This window comes from Tinamus guttatus, unplaced genomic scaffold, assembly GCF_059628265.1.
Source record: "Tinamus guttatus ecotype Peru unplaced genomic scaffold, ASM5962826v1 Tinamus_guttatus_pri_ptg000080l, whole genome shotgun sequence".
Taxonomy (NCBI): Eukaryota; Metazoa; Chordata; class Aves; order Tinamiformes; family Tinamidae; genus Tinamus; species Tinamus guttatus.
Genome location: NW_028288614.1, coordinates 2,566,571 through 2,588,264, shown reverse-complemented (window position 1 = coordinate 2,588,264; position 21,694 = coordinate 2,566,571). Strand labels below are relative to the sequence as shown.

The window sequence follows — 21,694 nt, the reverse complement described above, 5'->3', positions numbered from 1 at the left end:
GTTGAATTGTCAGAAGAGCCACTGAACAAACCCTAACCTGGTTGACACATGTGGAGCTGCCATGTTGTCATGTCCACATGATGCTGCCTAAGGCTGCTGTACCCTGAGAAGCAAATCACTTGGGAAGATCTTGAGGTCAAAGTAACAACTAGCAAACCTCCATAGACTCCCAAGAGAAGGGGAGCCCAGATGAAGGCAGGCTGCATTTTCTGGCTTCTTTGGCTGGTATGGTCCAGGTTCTTCAGCACATTCCCTCTCTCTGTAGTTCTGTATAATGTAGTGGGCAACGGTGGGCAACAAATCAGTTGAGTTAAATGAAGTTACATTTGGTACCAGGAAAATCTTAGGCAAATATTCAGCCTGTTCTTTTAAACTATCAAATACCCACAGTAAAGTTTATTTTCTAGTATATTTTCTTTTTTGGAGTGAAAAGAAGAAATTGTAATTTTATGATTAAACTTATGGGCCGTTCTGGCCCTGCAGTGTTGCAACTTTATCTCTCTGGGGACTAAATGGCAAAGGGAGGTTGTGGCTGATATTTGAGTTGTTATTTATAGGACGAAAAACAGAGGGTATAGGAATGGCATAGCAAGTAAAGAGGCAAAAAGGCCTGCCTGAAATGCGCTAAATATGGGGCTGGCTTTAAAAGTGGTAGATACAGAAACAGAAATTTAGTTAAAGATGAAGAAAATTGTGGTTCACCCTAATACCCTTTATTTTGGATTGTTTTTTTACCTTGGAGAGATGAAAGTTTTGAAAGTGCATGTGGGGAGGGGAGGGAGCGATCTTGCTAAAAGAGAAATTGCAGCGAGTTTTCCTGGAACTCACTGTTTCAATATCACACTTGAACAGTTCACAGCAGCATCCTTCAAGCCTTCTAAAAAACTGTTCTTAGACAAATCTTGTGGCTGCAATAGCTAAGTTACTGAAGTATTGTGTTTCAAGAATAATAGAAATTAAAAAAAAATCCACTCTGTGCAACGCTGCCTCCTTTATTTGGAGAACTTTTTTTGGCTGCGGTTCTTCAGAGGCACAACTAGGGTGGTCTTGGTTGGAGATCAAGAATGACACTCAGTTGGATCAGCTGGAGAAGCTTAACAAACCAGAATTTATGATAGAAAAGTGGGTACAGCCTCAAATATGAGGCACTGACTGCTTCTCCTTAATGCTCATGTGGTAAGGGCCAGGATTCACCCCTGAACTTGCTTTCAGCATCTCTGCATCATTTTGCAGCAGCTTCTCATAGGTCTTAGTGCCAGGAGGGAGGGGAGGTTGGTCAATGCGTCCGCAGGTGTCCTCTCCTTTTACTGTGACAGTCAGAGGCGCCAAGGTAAAAGGTTAATCAGCACATTAGTTATCTTTGTATTTTTGATCTTAAAAGCTAGTAGGCTGGGCGAACTGCTTGAACTTTTGCTGCACGTGATCTAAATAGTATTTCTGGCTAACTCTTTCCTTCCTCTTCTTTTCAGGCCTCACTGTTTATCCTGCAGTTACTCATCTCTATCAAACCATGAACGGGCTCAGATTTCCTCAAGGTACTTATAAAAATGACTTTGCAGTAGATTATAGAAACCGTCCCACTTTCTGAACATCACATTGTAAAATTAAGAACATACCAGTTTTTGAGTATGTTTTTAACCTCCTGGATTTGGCTGTAGCCTGTCCTAAATTTGCTTACACAAATGTACAGCTTTGGGCTCTTACTCTTGTGTTGTTTAGAAAAATTAACAGATACAAAAAAAACAACCAAACAAATCTAAACCCAAATAACAACAACAATAAATAAATAAAAAAAAAAGGTGGGACGGTTGTGTGTGTTTCTTCTTTCTTTCTTGCTGTCTTTTCTGTGATTTTCCCCTGTGCTTGCTAGACATGCTAGCATGTATATCTAAGATATGTTACTGTTTTTAAAGGTTGAGGGGAGGTGAGGAAGGAAAATTAGCAAAACTTACACTTGTAGTTGCTACTCTAAAGCAAAACTTATTTGAGGAAAAAAACTAACCATTAGGAGCTCATTAGGATTCAAGAAATGCTGATATTAATCTTGCCTAGATAATCTCATTATTTTTAATTTTAGACAAAATTTAGGAGTGCGGTCATCGCACATGCATAGTCATTACGTGCACAAATGCAGTATTTAATTTTGGCTTGTTGTCTCTAATAAGTGGATATGATGGACTGCGGTTATGATCAGTGCAGAACGTCAAGAGGGGGCTGCAAGAGTGCTGGTCACAGAGCTCATGCAGTGCAACGAGCGGGAGCTTTGCTCTGCAAAAACGGTAGCTTCCATCTTCACAGAGAAAACTGAAAATACGATTCTGGGCCTCTGGGTGGGCTGTTGACAAAGAGAAATAAATGTGTGATCTTTGATTTTTCCAGTAAAAGTCTCCTAGCTAAAAAACATCTCTTAGCCAAGCCTGCTTGCTTATCAATTGGTATGTGACCTGGCTGCCACTAGAGAGGGACGGAGCTCTGTACTGAGCAGGGGTGCGTTACTTATAGAAAGGGCAGTTTTCATATAAATCAAATTGACTGTTTTGCTTTTGCTTTTTGAGAGTAGAAAAGGTGAATTCTAACTCTTGCTATTATTTATACCTAAGAACATCCTTGCAAGAGAAATTATGTTGATGAGAAACGTTTAAAAGGACGGAGATGCTTCACCTCTTCCATATGTATCATGCTGGCAAATATTGCCAGTGCAAAGCAACTGCAAGTTTTGTTGTGGAACCTTTAAACCAGTTTTCTAACTGCAGAGTGGCTGGCAGAGGTGTTGTATCCAGTATGAAATGGAAGTGCGACCGTTCTGCAAGGAGCGCGACAAAGTAGTAAGCATTTTCTTGCCTGGGACACAAGTATATTATGCTGCTTGGCCTTATTTAGCAGCAGCTCTGGAGCTTCACTGTGGCAACAAATGAAAAATTGAGGAAAAAATCCCAGGAAACTTTGGGGGATCAACTGTTACAGTTCTGAGTCCTGTTGCAATTTGTTTTGGCCATTCCCCGGGTGGTTGGACATTGAGGCTAGACCAGCCTGGTGGCTCTCCAGCTCCAGGTCAGGCATTCATCCCCAGCGTTTCTTTTTCTCAATGTCTTTGACATCTTTGTCCTCAGATTGTTGCCTTTACCTTCTTCAGTCAGTATATGCTAAGCCTTCAGTTCTTTTCTTTCTAAATGTTTTGGGCAATTTAATGGTGGAACGCATTCTGTTAAGGTCAGTTTAATTTTGAGAGGTCTCCTTCCTCGTCCTTTCCTTCTCTGTCCTTAGACAGTATATTCTTCTGGAGGTTTTTTTTTTGTGTGTGTGTGTGTGTGCATGCACAATTTGGCCTCTTTCCTAAGCGAGCCTTGTGCTCTGTCAGGGCAAGCACGATACATGCACTGTAGAAAAACGCGAATCTTCTGCAGGTTGCTCTGCAAACACTCTGCTAATTTTTCCTTTTGCCTCAGCATAACAGAACTTTCCTCTTGAGTTCCTTCTGGGGGGGAAAAAGTATCCTCGAGAAGGCGAAATGAACATTACATATTAATTCCAGGAACCATGGATTTATTTTTTTAATTTATTATTATTTTACTTCTCTGGGTGAGCAGCCTAACATGCATATGGGTTAGGGATTTAGCAGGAAAACACAGGCTTGCTAGGCAGTGGAGTATCTGCTTCTTCTGGAAAGCAAGCCTGGGCTTTGTCTCACTCCATTAAAAATAGCAATCCTGGGAATATGCTGAAGCCTCTGAACTATTTAGGAGGTGGTTGTTGCTGTAGAGGTCCACAGTCACGCCCACCAGAGGGCATTTTATCACCAATTTCTTGGGGAGAATGTTGTTTTTTTTTATTTTTTCCTAAAGTGCTGGTTAAAGTAATAAATATTGGGGGGGAAAGCAGCATCTGAAACACTACACATATAGCTTTGTTGTTGTTGTTGTTGTTTATATGTAAATACATATGCTTATTTGCTGGCTGTATTTATATGTAAATAAGTGATGATGTCAGCTCGACTAGTTGGGTTTCCCCTCTATTTGTTCGGAAAATCATTTCAGGTTTTACTTAGGGATAAATGTGAGGAAAAGGATGATTCTTTTAAGGATCTCCTCCGCTGGCCTCGCTGCCGGGCCTCAGGACACTCGCTGCGAGCACGGGCAGCGGGTCAGGGCCGTGCAGCCCCGCTCGCGGAAGGGAAGGCGTCTCCTCGGCCCGCAGTCCCGCTAGCAAAGCCCTCGGATCTCACGGAGACGTTTGGCAGCCCGGGAAGCGCGTGTCTGCCGGGTGGACCTGGCGTCTGGCGCTTGGCAGCAGCCAACCAAAGGCCTGATATCATGTGTGCCCTGAGAGCGGCGGCTAGGGAGGGAGCTCCTGGGGTTTTTTTGAGAACTGTACTTTGTTTGCATTTTATTTTCTCTTTTGTCACCCTTTTTTGTCTTTATGGAAAGAGGGTGTGCGTAGAAAACACACTGCTGAAAATGGCTCATCCCTCCTGCGGATGGTGGCCTTGCTGAGGGCCAGGCCACTTGGTGACCTCTGCCAGGTGCACGTAAGGGGAACTCCTCCATGGACACTTGTCCCGAGAGGGGATGTGCAGGTGAATGCCATGTGGTGTGAGGGATCCTTTGAGAAGAGGTGAGAATACCCCAAAGCCACGTCAAAGGAAGCATCACTTTTCCTGCTCTCCACGTTGTCTTGACATATGCTCGTGCAGGCCTACACACACCTCCAGCAAAATACAGGCAGAGGTTTTGTGATTCCTTAAGGATTTGGTCCTCGCCTACAGGAATTAGGGGGATCTTGGTAGGAAGCAGAAGCGCATGCCAGCGCTAGAGGACTTCCTCGTGGAGAGGAGCTCCTTGTGGAGGGGGCCTCCCCATGGATGGACGCTCCGGGCAGTGTCGGTGGTGGGGGACAGAAGGTGTCATAGCCCCCTCCATTCAGGACTATTCCCCCAGCGAGGAAAAACGAGCGTGGGAGCCATGCTAGGTGTGGAGAGCTCCTCTCCAAAGCAGAGCTCACCCCTCTGCAAGTGGGTGTTGGGGAGCTGCATGGAAACCAGCGCTCACACCCTAAAAATAAGTGTGTGCGGGAAAGAAGTGAGGTGGAGAATTACTCAAGGCTCACTCCTGCACGCTCTGCAGCGGGCAGTCCCCTGGTAAAATGTCTGAATATTTTTCAACCTCTTTATTCGGATGATAGATGCTTTGGCCAGGAAACATTTTTCCAGACGTATTAGTGGCTGTGCAAAATAAACGACTTGTAAAAGAATCTTATTAACCCTGAGGGACAAAAACATTGAATAAAACTTTCGAGCGAGAGAGAGTTGCTCTCAGGGACTGTGCTACAGATTTGATACGTCCTGTGTCTTTGCCACCTTGTCATCTCTGTCTTTACTACCTTAATGTCAGCGAGAGCTGTGAAAGATGTTGTGGTAAAGAGTTGAGAGTAAGCTTTTTATTTTTATTTTTTTCTAACCTTTGCTCGTCTTTGAGGGCTGAAATGCAAATCGGCATTAAAAGAATATAGGTGCCTATATGTTTTTGGATCCAATTCTGCGTGTCACCCTCTTTCCCTTTAGCTTTACCTGTGGCAACTCATTGTAAGCAGTGAGCCTCTGCTGTGGCCAGGGCTGCATCAGTCTGCTAGGAACTTCGCTGGGATTAAAAAGAAGTAGATGGCAGCACTAAGCTATAGCGAGAGAAAGAGGATGAGAAGGTGAGAAGGATGAAAAAGTCCTGTTAAATCTGCGATTATTGCAATGGTGCAAAGTTCCAGCAATATTACAGTAACTCATATTAGTGGAAGAACCTTGTGTTTCGGCTTCCCTGCTGCTACACTGGGAAGAGACGCTACTGCTGCCTCTCATTTCATTAGTAAGGACCATATGCGGTTCTCCGTGCAAATCAGAGCTAAAGCAGGCTCACACCTGGGTTTCCTACAGAGTGACTTAAGGATTTGACCTGACTGCTCTATGCATCTCGGTTTGGACTTATTAGCACTGTAGCTAGCATGTCAGAAGTAATTCTGTGGTTTCCAAAATGCATGTAAGAAGAAACACACCTCATTTCAGGGGATTCTCATTCTGGAGTGTAACAATACCCGAGTGCTGGTAGTTCCTGGCAAAAGTAACTGAGGGCCTTTCCAGACAAGGCAGAACTCCTTTTACAAACCTGTTGATTACCCGATGTCTGAATCTGTGTCTCAGTTTGCTTCAGCAGAAGCTTTACATATTGAAAACAAGTACTTAGCACCTTTTGCTACCTTCCTTACTTCACTTCAGGCTGGTATGGAGCCGCAAGTGATTTAAGGAATGTTTCTAATCTCCCTCTGGAGGGAGGAGAAAAATTTCCCCACTACGGCTGCATTGGAGCCAGGTGATGGACTTGCTTGTAAAATATTTTGGAGTAGAAAATGCTGGTGTTCCCATACTTTGAGCTCAAAAATAAAACAAAGGCATTGGTGATTTTGCTGTTTTCCTGCCCTTTGGGGCGATTTGACCAGCGATATTCAGAGGAATTGGCTGAAGGGATAAGGCAACGCTCAGGTACCTTAATGATGGGCATAACATCTGCTTTTGAGCAGAATAGGACAGAGGAAAATCCACTTGGTTTCATTCTGATAAAAGCACCAAGCCTGGGGCACGAAGCTGTGTTTGACTTCTTGTCCTACCCATGCTCTCATTAGCTAACAGGAATGCCCACTGAAGACCCCAAAAGGCACCTTCCCCAACCACGTCTGTGGGGTGCTTAGAGTTTAGGGGAATTGCCCTTTTTCTCCCAGCTGGAAGGGCAGATGGAAAGGGCATCGTGCAGCTCAAAGTCCCCGTTGTACTGATAAATCGAGTAACTTGGTGTGGCATGTAGTCTGCAAAACAAAATAAAAGCTTTGCATTTTGCATGCATTTTTGCCATGTTCTCAGTGTTAATGTTGTTCTCCAATTTGATAATTGTGTCCTGCCAGTTTGTTTTGCATCTGTTCTTAGTACATAAACAGCAACAGCCGCTAGCAAGAACCGTTGCTTAAAGGGCATCAGCTCTGCCGCGGGGTGCAGCTCTCATGGCAATCAGGCGCAAAATAATTATGTGTCTTTGATTAATCAATTGCAGATATAGATTGTATGGTTGGATATTTGATTAATTAAAGCAAGTGACTTAAAAAAAAATCTGAAAAACAACACCCAGCAACTTTATATGTAAGGTGTGCCAGCAGCCTGCAGTTTTTCCTTCGGGACTGCAGGTTAAGAAAGGTAACTAACTTCATGTGATGCTAATTGCATGCAGTGTTATTATACTCACTGCAGGAATTTGGAGTGTTTTAACTGATGGAAAAAGTCTATGCTAAAACAAAATAGCCATTGAGACAGCAAGATGATGTGACTTCTGGAAAACTGGGCATGTTTTGAAAAAATGTGGGTTTTAATATTCTCTGTTTTTATGCTCTCTTGAAAAGCTGAGGTTGTTAACTGCTAGACATTGAAAAAGGAGGTCCTGGTTGCTGTTGTTATATTGCCCTTTCAGAGAGAAGATGAGATATGACTCAAACAAAACAAAAAATTGCATATGTGAAGGATTATATTGTTCCTCTTAAAATGAGCATTCATTGAATTTGATGGTGGTTTTCAGGAAAAAAAATGCTCATTCATGAGTTAGATCCTTACTGCAATGTATCCAAATGAAGTTTAAAAAGAGTTAGGCTGACTGCAGAGCTGTCAGAGTTTTGCTTCATTTGGTCAAGCATCTCCTGCCAGCAGCAGTGCTTTGCTTTGGACAACGCAACCACCTCTGTCTCTCACAAAATTTTAGAGATTATTTTGAAGTTAAGTAAGTACTTTGCTCCACGATTGTCATGGATCTTTGAAGCTCTAGGAACTTTGAAACTCTTAACCATGTAAAGATGTCTAGTTTCTTTGGGGCAATTCTTGTTTTTTTGGTCTCGACAGTTTCTTTTGGCTTCAAGTTCTGCCGTCTAGTCAGGCATTTTGAAACTCTCTTATTTTTATCTGTTCTATAACTTACTGCTTTTATTGAATTCCTCTTTGTTACAAGACCAAGAGGAGAGAAACTCAAGTTATGACTTTTCTGTGCTAGTCATGATTTTACATTTTTATTTTGTCTCAAGTCAGCTATTGTGTCTTCAGTCTGCCTTCAAATAAGAGTCTTCACATCCAAAATACTGCTGTTATGGTCCTCTGAGCCCCCTCTCGGTTTGCAGTATCTCCCCTGAATTTGGGTGTCTCGTGTGAGGAGCAAGGAAGTAATGCTATTGATTTGATGGTGGCACTTCAGAACTGCTTTTATTGTTCAAGCTAACTCAGTGAGGGTTTTTTGGTTTTATTTTCCCTGTCTCGGTGACGGTTGAGTTGCAATCCTTTTGCTGTTGCTTCAGGATTTTCCATGACCTCTCCAGAATGATGCCCATGTGTAGCTATTTAGCTTGCTCTCCCTGGTATATGAACGGTGTCAATCTATTCTGCATATTTCAATACAGATGTTCCTAGATATTTTTAAAGATGGGAGTTTCCCTTTTGCTTAGATCAATGCCTTCCCCGAGTGTGTCCCTGAAACTGCTAACCTAAAGAAAATTGTGTATGGATGCTGATTTCTTGTGTGGATTATATATTAATCAAGGCTCCAGCTCTGTGGGTGCATAGGTTTAGATTTTTTGCAAGTGTTACATTAGTAGAAGGAAGTGATTTGCTAAAAGTTTACCCATTCTTTTCATTCTCAGAGTTAGATCATATTCTCCTTTCTTTCTTGCGGTGCTCCTCTCAAGATGAATTTATTCTATTTTTTTTTTAAAAAAGGTTGCACAACCTTCCTCAACAAATGTGGTTTTAACACCTACTTGTCACTGCTCATGAGTCTTCTGCTTTTCTCTTTGATTGTGCTGAGTTAGACTGAACAGCACCAATTATGAAATGCATCCTAAACGAAGTTGGATAACTAGGAAGGTTTTCAGTTTGTGGAAACTTAATTACAGGGAAGTAGGAAGTATTTGGGTAGTTAACGTTGCTCTGTTTTTATTCACTTTGATGAAAACTAGATCCAAACATAAGTACCGGAAACATTTCTTCACGCTTCAAATTCTTGGAAAATGTCATTTATAAATATGGAAACAAATAAAATGTATCATTTATTTGTTTGCTTGGAAATAGTACTTGGATGTAATCAAATGACTCGAAGCTGGTAAACCACTCTAAGAAAAACATCAAATATGATTAAAGAAAACACCAAGTTGGCAACCGTTGGACGTTTATGGTGGTTAAGGCTTCTCAGTGCTCCTGAAATAATGTGAGAATAAATAACGACTGACTCATTTTCTTGCGAAAACCGAGGGCATCTGCATTGGAGCTGCAACCCTTCCCCTCTGCTCAGTGACTTCCTTTGGTGACTTCAGCTCTCAACGCGTGTCCGTTTCCCGCAGGCTCCTGCGGATGAAGAGAGGAGACGGGAGGTTTGCCCGGGGCGGCTGGGTCAATCGTATCCCTGCTCTGGCAGCAGCGTCGCGGGCAGCGCGTTGCTCTCAACGTTCACATGATCTCCTGTCCTGCAGGTGCCCGGGAGGTCTCCAAAGTGACCTGCCTTCAGAGGTGGATTGGTGGCTGCAGGGAAGGGGCACCTGATTAAAAACAAACCACATCTACCCAGCTGCAAAGGGCTCGATTGGTCTTTTAAAAATCCCATTCTGCTCTGAGTCCCAACCCAGTCCTTATATGGGAGAAAGAGACAAGATATTTGGAGATTCTTTTTTCTTTCCCTGAAGGTTAAGTGCTCCTTCACCTCCAAAAGATTGAGAAATCTTCTTCATGTGCTGCCTAAGCGGTGCGTGTGGCTTTCAGTGCTCTGATTTTTTTTTTCCACTTTATTTCATGAAATATCTGTTCTCCTCCTTTTCACATGGACATGGAAGCACAGCTAGGCCGGGGATATTGCGTAGCCTCCTCAACAGACCCCCGAGTGCATCAGCTCAGCATCTGCCGATGGCCCAGAGGCCTCAACAGGGAGCTGAGGTCCATGTGTGAGCAGAGGTGTGACTGGGAGATGCAGTGGGCAGAAGGATGCACTTTTGGGGCTGGGACTGACAGGCTGAGTGCAGCTTCTTGAGCCTAGCAGAGGTGGCCAGCAGTGATGGGAGCCTCGGGAGCAAAGCTGGAGGAGAAAAACAAAACTGTCCATGACTTAAAACAGCCTTCTTGGAGTTTCAAGGTCTGTAGGGTGGCGTGAGGTCCTCAGGCAATGCCAAAAAAAAAGCCATTGCCCCGGAAGGAAATACTCGTTTAGTGACTGTGGGATGCTCAGACTGGAAGCCCAGCATCCTAAGCAGCAGGGTAATCCACGCTGCATTCTGCTGAGGGGACCTCATCGAATCAAGGCAGCTCATCCTAACTGAGATGAGGTCTCCCTTGCAAGTGTGGGTAATAGGGGTGAGCAGTTTGATGTTGCCCAGAGGAACCTATGTTCTTCTAGCCTGTAATGCTCTCCAAAGTCGTCCCTGCTGTCAGATGTTGTGCAGTAAAGCTCTGCATTGATGTAGCAACAAGCAGGGTGAGCAGGCTTCTCTTTAAGGCTGAGATGTGGGCAGACGGACCATCCCCTAGAGCTGCAGGATGCTCTGGGGCTCACTCTACCATGAACTGCGTGTGGGTAGTTTTTACAGCTTTCCGAAAAGATGAGTAAGGAGGTAGGAAGGCCATCTTAAGGGCTTCTTCCCCCTTTCTGGGGGTGGAAGCCCAGTCACACGCAGTGGCAGTCGAGTTATCTCTTTCCTCGTAGCAACGGGAAGCCAGAGCAATGGGCTGCAGAACCTGAGAAGAGGGTAGGAGAGAAGCTCTTCAGCAGGAGGGTGTCCTGGGAGCACAGAGCCAGCATCAGAGCAGCAGCAGCAGCGATGACGAGTGGTGTAAGCGGCAGGTATCAGAGCATGAAGGGTGTCGGAAATCCGAAGCACCCTCCAGAAGGGAGGTGTCCATGCCGGGGGAAAAAATTGTGAGATGTGCAGGCAGGAGACGATGAGAGCTGTTCTTACTTGAGCTTAAAGGAGAATTAGGAGGAGGATAATCTGCTGTGACAGCTGGCAGGTAGCTGCTGTGCTGCTGTGTCAGCAATGCAGGAGTCCTCTCCCAGCACCGGTGGCTGCTGGCTGCTGATAGAGGAACGCAGCCACGGATGGGCTAAGCAGGGACCTTCCCTTCATGCAGCACAAAGGAGGATGTTGGCTTGTGGGGATGGAGAGAGAAAAACACCTCCTTTCTCCTTGGAGCAGAAGACCAGTTAAAGTGACTGCGTAGGATGGAGAGCTTGAGAGGGATAAGCTTTGCTGCCGCTTACATGATTCTGGAGACTTTCAGTTACTTTTTGCTTTTTTTTCATGAAGATACAGGAGTTTCGCTGCTGAAAGCTGCTAGGTGCTCAAGTCATTGGATTATTCAAATTTTTCCCAGTGGCTTGTTTCCATGTTTGAAAACTATTTGAGAAGGAAATTACTTATCTAATTATCTGTCGCTCAACTGTGTTCACATAGAGATTGGCCACATATCCAGCCTGAGAACGTGCTGCCAGATACCTCCCTTCTTTAAAATTATTTTTAATTGCCTTAATTGCCTTTTTCCTTAATTTTTGTCTCCATGGGGTTTCTTCCCATCAGTCATTAACGTACCAACGTGGATGATAGGACAAATCTTTAAGTTTTAAATGACGGTTGTGGCAGAAGCCTTCAGCGCTCTGAGGAGCATGCTGCTCCCTAGCCAAGTGGCTGGCCACATGCTTTTCCTTTTCTGAAAGCAAACCAGCTCTGCTGTGGTCTCAGGGGACCTACTCTGACCTGAAGATCAGGAGGCCATGAGTTTCCATTTCACTTTTTGGCTCTTTGTAGCATTCCTATTTTAGGGGAGCGTCTGCTGCTTTAGGTATCTGCCTGCGACTCGAGAAATAAGCTGAGAGGCCTCACACGGTCCTGGGGCAGCTTTTTGTGAAGTGACCCATTTCTTTCATCTGGCATCTTGGTAGCTCCAGAGTCTAGAGCAAAATCCCCATGCAAGGTGAGGAGTTTGCTTGAAGGAACTGATCACTTCAACTAGTCAAATCCAGGATAGGTACAAAGCATCTAAATTATACCTTAGAATGAATAAAAGAATGCATCAGAATAAAATGTCAAAATGCTTTAGTTTGTAGATGTTCTGTAGAAGGAGATATTCTTTTAACCCATCTGGCTGTCTTTACCTAGCAAAGCAAACCTGCACGGAGGACTGAATCTGAATCCGTTAACATAGTCCATCCCCCTGGAGTGCTCCCTGCCCCACAGGCTCTTGTTGGGCACCTCTGGCAGCTCCAGGAAGGCTCAGGAGCAGAAAACACAGATCATCTATCACACAAGCCTCTTGAGCGCTCTTTACTGCTTTTCCCTCATTTCTAGGGACAGAGGACAGGTAGTGCCTGCTATCTTGTTTGTTTAAAAGCTTTTTTTTTTTTTTTCCCTAAAACAAAAAGTAGCATTGGGAAGAGTTTAGTACTTCTGCAAAATAGGACAGCAAGCTAGTCTGCTAGGAAGCATCATAATTAGAAGCAAACTACAGTTGTCAAAATAAATGAGCAAAGCACAGTTTATGATGCATTACCTTGTTTGCTCGCTTGCACATTACCAAGATTTTTGGATTAGCAATTGGTATCCTGCTCGTTAGTGAGCATTAATTGGATCCTATTGTGATACTTATTGGCAAATTGAAGGCTAGGGAGAGAAGAACAAATGTTGAGATCTCCGATATCCTTGGCCGGATCTAGGCGTAGAGGCATAATTAAAATCCACTGTCCAGCACTGCAGCCCACATGCCGTTGTGTCTTCAGTCACCTGGGATTCAAGAGTGAGTTTTGGAAAATGCCAGAGGTGCCGCCGAGCCCAGGCCACTTTTGCCTGTGACAAAGCCCTGCTCTGGTCTTGCCTCTTCCACCCGCGAGCAGCTGCCTCTGCGGTTCCTCCAGCCTTCCCAGAAGGGACGTGCTAGGATCAGCGGGACTCCTGCCAGCTCCTCTGCTGCCCCGAGGCTGCGAGTAACAAACTGATCCTAGGGCAGATTGTTTGAGCAAATGCATCAGTTATTGGAGAACAGTCGTAGGGGAGTGGTTCCTGCCCCTTTCAAACCAAAGAAGGACCGATTTTTTATTATTATTATTACATATACATATACATACATATACATATATATATATATATATATATATATAACAGTTAGAAGTACGTAAAAGTTAGGAAATAAAGTATTAAATTCCTTGACCTGCGCTTTAATTGGATTTCAAGCACTTTGTGGTCCTATACCTGTGCCCTTCTTACTAAGTGTTCTGGATAACAGTCAACTCCAGTGGGTCTTGCCTTGCAAGGCAGTTGTGGCAATGCAGAGCCATCGAGCCATGGAGCATTTTAGCAGGGAAAAGTGGTGTTGCAGGAGCAGCAGATAAGGATGTCCCAACAACGTGAGGTAGACAGACAAGCTGCCAGGGTTTCTAGTAGCCAAGAAGCCAAGGAAAAAGTCGTGTTTTTCAGTATCCGAATGTTACTCCTCAATCTTGGTAATACCTGTGATAGCTGCATCTGACCTGCAGCTCAAGGGCCCTCCATGGGGCTTGTCCGTGCTTGATGCAGGTGTTTGCAAAACCCATGCTTGGAGCTATGTTCCTCTGCATTGCCTGGTGAGCTTGGCCGAAGGTGGTGCTTCCTTGCTTCTATTGCTCTGGGCCACATCTTGGCTGGCATTTGCTTCCAATAAGTTTGTTCTGAGTTTTGTCCCCATACTCTTTTGGTTCTATTAGGAATGCCATTGCCATATACATTTAGCAGTCTTATTTCTTTTTTTTGTTTTAAAGTTTCTTTATCCCAAGCAATACAGTAAGCAAAGCCAGACTGAATGAGCTGGTTGTGCTAAGTCCCTTGTGCTCCATTAGGTACATATTGCTGGCAAGTTATAGGGCTTACAAATAGCTCTCTTTCATGCTGAACTTTTTATTTGCAGGGTATTACAACTTCACTCTAAAATGCTGAAGTCCTTCCAGTATTTTTAGGAGAAGCACAAGTTAATTTTAGAAGCTGTGGTAAAGCAGATTGATTAGCGACTGGGGATGGCTCGAGCACAGAGAGCAATGGGGTGTCATAACTCTCTGAAAGAGTCATGGGTGTCTCGCTGAGCCCCGGAGGATGCAGTGTCGCTCAAGTCGCTGAAGGCTACGGAGATGGATGTCCCCGTTGTTGTGGAGGGGGAGGCATCTGGACCGGCTCCAGGGTGGGACATGCTCTGCCCTCTTGGTCTCTGGCTGAGATTCCTTGAGGCATGCTGGAAAAACAGTTCATTTAACAAGGTTTCTCAGGAAAGCCAAGGGCTGCATTATGGTTAATATCGCTGCGTAAGAGGAGCTTTTTCCACATTATTTCCAGGTGTGCGTTTTCGTTGTGTCTCGCTGCGATGGGTGGTCAGCAAGACACCACATGCGGAATTGCCAGCTCAGCTAAGCCAGGCTTGAGAAGCCTCCTTGCTTGGGGACTGCCACATGCGCCCCCACTGAGCTGGCAGGGGGACTGCCAGCCCCTAAAATACAGAGATCCAAATTAGACACCTTGGTCGCACATAAAGTTCACTCAGAGGGAGAATTTAATGTGAAGTTTCTCACATTGAACTGTGAAAATACTAAATGGGAAATGGCAGCTTCCCGTTTTTGTCCAATGCGTAAGGGAAAGAGTAGTGCAGTTTTAGATTAACCTTTTGGTGATATCTGGACCCAGCTGTGCTCTTAATTTTATGCCTATCACTGGAAACTTAAATAACATACAAGGACATAGTCATGAGAAAATTAGATTCGGATTTTTTATGAATGTCACTGTGTCTGAATTACTAAAACTTCTTCCCTAAGGTGTCTCTGTTCATATCTTGATCTAGTCTTTAGATTTTTATTTTATTTTATTCTATTTTTGATGAGCTGTATTTATTCTGCATAAATTAAAATCTGCAGAAATCAAACCAGTCTGGAAATGGTTTGATCTGTAGAATTGAGCACAGTTCTGCTCTTCTAAAATGGTCCTTTTCAGCCTCTTTCCCAGTATTAGGAAGGTAGGGGCTTTTCCATAGTGATGGGGAGCTTGCTGCGCGCATGTGGCACGTTCTTCTCCTGCTACCCTTCTCCCACAACTTCTTATTTCCATGTGATTGTGCCCTATTGGATAGAAAATAAACGTACTTGTTCCAGAAGAGTCTGCAATGGAAAGAAAAATAGAGTTCTGCCTTCCCCGTGGGGCCAGAATGCCTAAATAGATAGTTACCAGTGTGAGCAAAGAAGTTACAGAAATAGCAGTTTAACTACTAGAAAATATATTCTAAGAGCTATTTGTATTCGAAGAAAATGGGCTAAAAATAAGCCCATCCCTTATTAATGTTGCATGGCAGTAGAAGGGAAATATTTATCATTTTCCACTTGGATTTTTTTTTCCTTTCTTCAGTTTTTCAATTCCTATTGGAAGGTATATAGGGATTTTCGGCAGCTGGGATATGCAGCTATTTTTTTTTCCACCCGCTTTTATAATTGTCTGTCCTAAGACTTTCTGGTACTGAAAACAGCCTTTTCCTGCAGAGGGGTGGAAAGGAGAGCGCTGCGATATGAGATCCAGCTTGTCGAAAATGTGTGCCCTTTGTTTTCAAGACAGCAGTAAAAGGATTTGTTTTGGGTGCTAAATGTGTCAGCATCGTAAAAAGCCAGCATCCCACTTTGATTTAAAGCGTTTAAATAAATTGTTCATATGCTCTGCCTGCTTGAATTACGATTAATTATATAAGTCACAACTGGGTAAGAAGCGGCACTGGAATGAAATACTGTATTTAGGGGGTGCTTTGCTTAAATTTGTGTTTAAAGAAAGAAAAAGCAATAGGAAAAAAAAAAAAAAAAAAAAAAGGAAAGAAAAGGCCTGGCTAGGAAGGGCCAGCTGGCTTTAGTGCGGCGTACCGGGAGCATCGCGGAGGCACAGCCGGCAGGATTAAGGTATCTGAGAACTTCTTTGCCGCAGGCTTAGGCTGGTGGCGGAGGGAACACGTAATTCCCCTCCTCGCTTAGTCATTTCATCAGCAGTGAGACCTTTTGTGGGACGGGGTTAAAGCAGGAGGGCTGGTTTGCGGGGGATCTTTGGTTTGAAGAGCATGCGCTGCCCGCACCTCGCACTGGCTTGGCAGGACTCTGCAAGTATTTTATTGTATTTTCATTGGACCTTATGGGATCACTGTTGCCTCATATTTTAGACAAACGTCCCATTTAAGCTATAATTAAGCCATAATGCATTTTGTTAGATGCCTTTTTTTAAATATAAAATAATTACAATATGATGTTCATAATGCATTCATTTTGAAGTTGTTTTCGTGGAAATTCTGCAAGGACTAACTTGTTCTGGTTGAGAATCAAACCCCAGTAATGTCGCTCTGCTTCAGGACTTGGCTTCACGTTGCTGACATCAGTGCAATTAACTTGTGTGGGTGTATGTATTTATATACTTAAAACACTTCACAAAATTAAAAAAAAAAAAAGGAAATACTCTTTAGCCCAAAGGTTTTCAGTCTTACTCTAACGCAAGGTTGACAGTATCTCTTCAATACTTGCACTGACAGTATCTCCTAACTACTTCCATTATTCAGGTTTAAGACATAAGTACTTGTGCCTCTTATCTTCTGCGACCACTGTTCTAGGAGAGAAAATCAACATTCGCTGGGGCTTTTTTAACTCTCAAGGTATTGAGCCCTGGTGCCCTAATCTTTCCTGGAAAGGATTGTGAGGAGCGAAGCTCTGACTCACTGTCTGTATTTAAATCCTCTTTAAGAACTTTTCTCCCTTTTTTTTTTCTTTTTTTTTTTCCTTTTTCTTTTCCTTTTTTCTATTCTTTTTTTCCTTTTTTTTTTTTTTTTTGGATTTACAACTTAGAAGTCTCCCTTCATCCAAGCGCTGCTGAATTGCTGGTGTTTTGAGGTGGCAACTGCAACCGGCTTCCTGATGATTGACCCTGCATGCTGGCATCTTTAGGAAGCCCTAGGGTCCCAGGTTGGCTGGATCTTCGGAACAGCCCTTAAATACACATAGCCCCTTGGCTAAAGCCTGCTCATGCTTCTGGAAATACCTCCTTCACCGAGGGTACGCCCAAAGGCTCAATGTGGGTGTTGCATGCAGCAGTGTTGACTAACGCCTCAGCTGGGCCAAGGTGCACTAAGCTCAGTGCTGCCCGACCCTTCTGGCACTATTTGCAGAAGTAATTTGAGAAAACTTGTCAGAGAGCGAGCAGGCGCTGGGCACATCTCACATCGGTGGCAGGCCACTATGGTCACGGGCAGAGGGGTCAGTTCTTCGCATTTCTGACTTCTGTGGGCCACTATTTTTCACCTCACTAGAATTATGCTCGTCTAAGATGTTCTTTCGCTTCTCCCATGTTTCTGGGATGTGTTTTATTAAGCATGCATATACTTAGCCGCTACGTCAGATTGAGGAATTTGCGTTGCCAGGTACTTTTTGTGCTTTCAATCATTTTAATCATATGTCATTACCGCATGTTAAAGCCCTGGCCCAAAGCAGCAGTGGGGAAGGCACCGCCTATGTGGCTCGTCACGTCCGCATTGCTGAGCGCTTCCGTGGCCCTGTGGTGCTCCCAGCGCTGCCATAGATTAGATTAGCCGCACACTGCATCAAATAGACAGCGTGCGAGGACCCAAGTGTCAAATGATACAGCCAGTAAAAAAAAAAAAGATTGAAAAATGCATCTCCCTCTCTCTTTCCTCTCTGGTTTACCCACATCTATAGCCTGTCTCCAAGGGGACATTTAAACTCAGTAGGGTCAACAGCTCAGTAGGGACGATCAAAAAAGCTGGTCTGAAAATATGTTTTCTCTGCAGTGGTGAAGAAGGTCTGATTTGCTTATAGAGCAATATTAATGTCCAAAACGGCCACATGCCAAACTTTGCCTTTTATGATGGGAGCACTTTGTCATCACTGCGTTGCGCAGCAGTGCACAGCCCTGCCTGAGTCTAAAATATGCAAGCAGTTTACCAGCAGAACTGCTTTTCTTGCATCCATGCCAAGGTCCTAATTAGTGTTTGTAGGTTTTGTTTGCTTGTTTTATAAATAATAGCTGGAAGGAAGGTGGTGCAATGTTGACAAGTTAACCATGAAGCAGCAATGTGCCCTCGTGGCCAAGAAGGTCAGTGGGATTCTGGCTGCATCAGGAGGAGCGTTGCCAGCAGGTCGAGGGAGGGGATCCTGCCCCTCTGCTCAGCTCTGGTGAGGCCGCACCTGGAGTATTGGGTGCAGTTCTGGGCTCCCCAGTGCAAGAGGGAGGTGGAGCTTCTTGAGAGGGTCCAGCGTAGAGCAACAAAGATGATTAAGGGACTGGAGCATCTATCGTATGAGGAAAGACTAAGCGAGCTGGGCCTGTTTAGCCTGGAGAAGAGAAGGCTGAGAGGGATCTTATCGACATGTACAAATATCCAAAGGAAGAAGATAAAGAGGATGAGGCTAAACTCTTCTTGGTGGTGGCTAGTGACGTGACAAGGGATTTTGGGTACAAATTGAAACACAGGCAGTTCCATCTTCATGTGAGAAAGAACTTCTCTCCTGTGAGGGTGACAGAGCCCTGGCACAGGCTGCCCAGAGAGGTTGTGGAGTCTCCTTCTCTGGAGATCTTCCAAACCCACCTGGATGCCACCCTGTGCCACGTGCTCTAGGTGTCCCTGCTGGAGCAGGGGGTTGGACTAGATGATCTGTAGAAGCCCCTTCCAACCTCAACCATTCTGTGAGTCTCTGATGTGAGCAGAAGGTGCCCTGTCTGTTCACACAGCAGTGGGACCTGCTCCTGCAGGTCTGGTTTTCCTATATGAGAGACACTGGAATGTCACTTCTTTTGCAAATGAAGTTAGCAGTCTTCGGAGTACATCTGATATCTCTGAGGGTTGTCAGTAGCTGTTCAGAGGCAAAGACAAATACCTAGTTGCGTTTGTGTGTGTTGTTACACCACTCATGTTCGTTTGAAAACACAAGGGTCATGCACTTCTTATTTCCCTCCACCAAAAAACGCTAAAATTGTGGTTTGGAGGAACCAATATCTTGTGGGCAATAGCTTTTCTGTAATTGCTCTTCCGAGATGGATGGCCGCCACAGTTTTTTTTGCACGTTCTTCTTAGTAGGTTTACAGTGTCGTGACTCAGACAAGCAAATGCTCAATTATTAATGACTTATCTACAAAGAAAAATAATTAAAAAGAAAACAAACAAAGCAATAGAGCACTTAATTAGGAGTTGGTGGTGGAATTTCTGCCGTCTGATGGAAAGCTTCCAAGAGCAATTATACCTTTCCAAAGGAGTACCTGCTTCAGCCTGCCTGATTAGGAATGCTTCTCACATAAATACAAGTTGGATAATACTTTAAGGCATGCAAATAAACTTATTGATTAGATGTTAATTGGAGTTATGCAAACTGGAAAGGACCATGTACATATTTGAGAGGCTTCAGGTATAAACCTGCATTAGTGTTGTGTTGTCGAAGATCCCACGGGCTGCTTATAGGAAAGCTAAAGAAGCTTTGTCCTAGAAACAAGTTACGACAGTTTGGTCCTCTATCTGTTTTGGCATCTCTTGGTATCCTGTTGACTCAGGAGCTCCCACAAGCACTTTGGCATCAGCCGTGTTGCCATCCTTGCTGTAGGACCCTGGAGTTTGCTGTAGCTTGTCAGAAGTCCCTTTTCCAAGTCTCCAGAAAGGATGTGTAGCAGCTGTCTTCAAAAAGAGAAGAGGAAGCCAAGTGGATTTGGTGAAAACGAGGATTTGTTTGAGAACTGGGAGGTAGGTTAACGGTCAGTACTTCTAAGGTAGGGTCTGAAGGGTTGGCCATGTGTGCGGTACCTACCTGGTCTGCTGGGTCTGCTCTTCCCGTGCTTGACCTCCCCAGCTCTTTGCATCAGGTTTCTCTGTGCACTAGCAGGTCTCTGACATTCCTCTGGAGCAGACTGCCTGGTCATACCAGGTCTTGTCACTGAACCTCCATGAAGAAAAAGATGGCTGGGTCTCTGGAGTTAACTTGTCTCTGTTCATGTGCTCAGGGGACATGGTCAGCTTCTTAAAACGAAACAAAACAAAAGAGCACAAACCCAAAAATAATCAACAGCTGAACGGGAATTCCAGAGCTGATGATTTTCTAGCTCACGCCTCTTGCTTGCTGATTTTGTGAGTTTCTGTAAGCTCTCTTCTTCCTTCCTGTCTTATGTTTCTGTAGTTATTTTTTTCTTCATTTTTTCCCCCTTCCAATCTAGTGCACATTGCAGACTAAGCTCCCTTAGCTCTGTTCGCTTTTGCTGTCATTTTATTCTATTTGTCTTTCATCCATGAATATGTATCTGTAGTTATTAGAGATGCTTAAACAGAAAGCTCGCTAAGTAAATGCCTAAATGCAATTTGGTGGCTTGAAAGCAGGAACAGAAGCAGCACTATGTGACCAACGAGTGCTTTGCACACCAAAGTGAGGATTGCTGGAGTAGACAAAGTCGTTCTCTTTTAGTCTCGGCTTTGAAATGTTGGTAGTTTCAGTACTTATATTTTTCCCACGCAATCCCTTGTCTGCTCCATTAGCCATCAATAACTAGACCATCAGATAAGTGATCTTGGGTCCTGTGCTCCTGTCACTACTATGTGTTTTTTTTTTTTTTTTTAACTCAAGAAATAATGCACAGGAGGAGGGCTTTAATTTAATTTCTGGAAAGGGCTGTCTAAGAGTGATCACTTCAGATCCTGCAGTGGGTTTTAATCCCCAACCCGTTATCGTGGTCTGTGACTGAGTGATCAGTGAAAACCAAGCAGACTGCATTTTACAATCAGTGCAATCATCTTCTTTAATTGTGTTACTTTATGTTCCCTATACAGAAGTAAGTAGCCAAAATTAAATTTTATAAGGAAGTTGTTAATGAATCTTAAGTCACTCAGTCTTTTCAGCTAAATTAGAGATAATAAATAGGCTAAACCTTGGCAGTGCCTGCTCTGAAACTCATCTCTGGCTGAACTGTGCTATCTGGGGGAATAAATCTGCAGAAAAATTATTCAGGATGCACGTTTTCTCTTCTAGTTTAAGCCTTAGGGGCTAAACAGTGGCATGACTCCCCTTTTGACAGACAGATAGAGAGAAGGCTGTTTTTCCTAGATGTTGGGCTCCTAACGGATTGTATCAGTGATAGGGCCATGATCAGCAACAGAGAGAAGAAAACTTGCAAAAGAGTGTTTGAAGAGTGAGTAACTAAAAGTATGCTTGAAGTTGTGTCCTTACCCAAAAAGGTAATTTTTGACAGATTTTGATGTATGGTTCATGCCTGTGTTGTCTTTCTGATTCCCAAGTCTGCATAGTTCATAATGATCTTGGCTTTTCCTCATGCACCTCTCTGGAAACAGCAGCTCATGCTCATTTTTTGGCACATCTGGACAATGCCATCAAAAGCTATTGATTGCCAAAGATGGTGAAGAAAAGCCCATGTTTCACTGGCTTTCAGAAGGCAAAGATATCTTGATTTTTGCTTTTTGTGCTAACTGTTCTTTGAAACTTCATGTATTGATCTATCAAGACCTATATGCTCTAACCTCTTAGTTTCTATAAACTGCCTTTGATAGTGAAGTTGAGCAGGTTGGCTGTTGCCAGTACATCCATCTTGTCAGCTAAAATGTGGCCTGCTATTGAGA

The 21,694-nt window shown here is 43.9% G+C and overlaps 1 protein-coding gene across 1 annotated transcript in view; it reads left to right on the top strand.

Annotated features, from left to right (window-relative positions):
- The first annotated feature begins 1,354 nt into the window (after positions 1-1,354).
- KLHL29 (kelch like family member 29) overlaps positions 1,355-21,694 on the top strand; it is a 316,093-nt gene continuing 295,753 nt past the window's right edge. Inside the window, exon 1 of the mRNA XM_088520134.1 lies at positions 1,355-1,535. Coding sequence (XP_088376260.1) covers positions 1,511-1,535 — 25 coding nt within the window. The 5' untranslated portion in view covers positions 1,355-1,510. The remainder of the gene's footprint in view (positions 1,536-21,694) is intronic.